The following is a 1,128-nucleotide window of genomic DNA, read 5'->3' on the forward strand; positions in this document are numbered from 1 at the left end:
AGGCCACACACACACACACACACACACACACACACACAATCGCAACAGAATATGCACAGACATACACAGCTCACAGTAGGAACCCTTCCCCCCAAAAAAAAATCCCCAGACTCATTTAGCAGAACAGCCCAGACCTGTTGCCGTGTTTGACTGGAGTGTGTGTGTTTTTGTGTTTTTGTGTTTTTGTTTGTGTGTGTGTGTGTGTGTGTGAGTGTGTGAGTTTGTGTGTGAAGCCCCAGAGACTCATTTAGCAGAACAGCCCAGACCTGTTGCCGTGTGTGTGTGTGAGTGTGTGAGTTTGTGTGTGAAGCCCCAGAGACTCATTTAGCAGAACAGCCCAGACCTGTTGCCGTGTGTGTGTGTGAGTGTGTGAGTTTGTGTGTGAAGCCCCAGAGACTCATTTAGCAGAACAGCCCAGACCTGTTGCCGTGTTTGACGTGTGTGTGTGTGTGTGTGTTTTGACAGGAGCGTATCCTGAACCCTCATGCAGCGTCCTGTACGTGTGCGGCCTGCTGTGATGATCTGTCAACAGTGAGTGACACGGTGACTCAATCTCATTATTATAATCATAATTATACAATACAGTATATATATTACACACACAGAGTAAAGATGAAAAATTATTTTTAAGAAAATGACAACTGAAATAAAATAATAAATACAAATAAAACAAGAATGTAAATTAACAAATAATATACTAAATAAAGTAATAAATAAATAGAAAAAGGATGGTCATGTCTAAATAGTAAGGGCCAGATTTACGAAACGGCAAATTAGCATTAGAGCGCAATTCCAAAACGGCGCCGATGGGCGTGGAAATTTCTGCTGGTGATTTACTGACAACGTGCAAATTAAATACAGACGCAACATCTCATTTACATATTGACCAACGCAATATACCAAGCGTAGCGCAAATTAACGTACTCGCAAAAAAACAGAGCCGATGCTCATCAGGTGCGGGTGATCTACTTATGACACAGGTGTAAAATAGTTTAAGACATGCTTTTTTTGGGCGTTAAATAATGGCGAAAATACCAGCAATTTGACGTTAGTAAATCGATTCATTTTAATACTCTCCTCCCATAAATTTTGCGTCTGAAAGGGAAACTCCTACAAATGCTACAAATG

The 1,128-nt window shown here is 41.0% G+C and overlaps 1 protein-coding gene across 2 annotated transcripts in view; it reads left to right on the forward strand.

The window, feature by feature from the left end:
• Positions 1-1,128, forward strand: part of deaf1 (DEAF1 transcription factor) — a 17,187-nt gene that overhangs the window by 4,092 nt on the left and 11,967 nt on the right. Inside the window, exon 6 of one of the 2 annotated variants that reach the window (XM_016468970.1) lies at positions 466-543. In XM_016468970.1, the coding sequence (XP_016324456.1) occupies positions 466-543 (78 nt within the window). The remainder of the gene's footprint in view (positions 1-465; positions 544-1,128) is intronic. The other variant, XM_016468971.1, reaches the window with a different exon arrangement.

The sequence above is a fragment of the Sinocyclocheilus anshuiensis genome, unplaced genomic scaffold (assembly GCF_001515605.1).
Source record: "Sinocyclocheilus anshuiensis isolate Anshui unplaced genomic scaffold, SAMN03320099.WGS_v1.1 scaffold941, whole genome shotgun sequence".
In the NCBI taxonomy this organism is placed as follows: Eukaryota; Metazoa; Chordata; class Actinopteri; order Cypriniformes; family Cyprinidae; genus Sinocyclocheilus; species Sinocyclocheilus anshuiensis.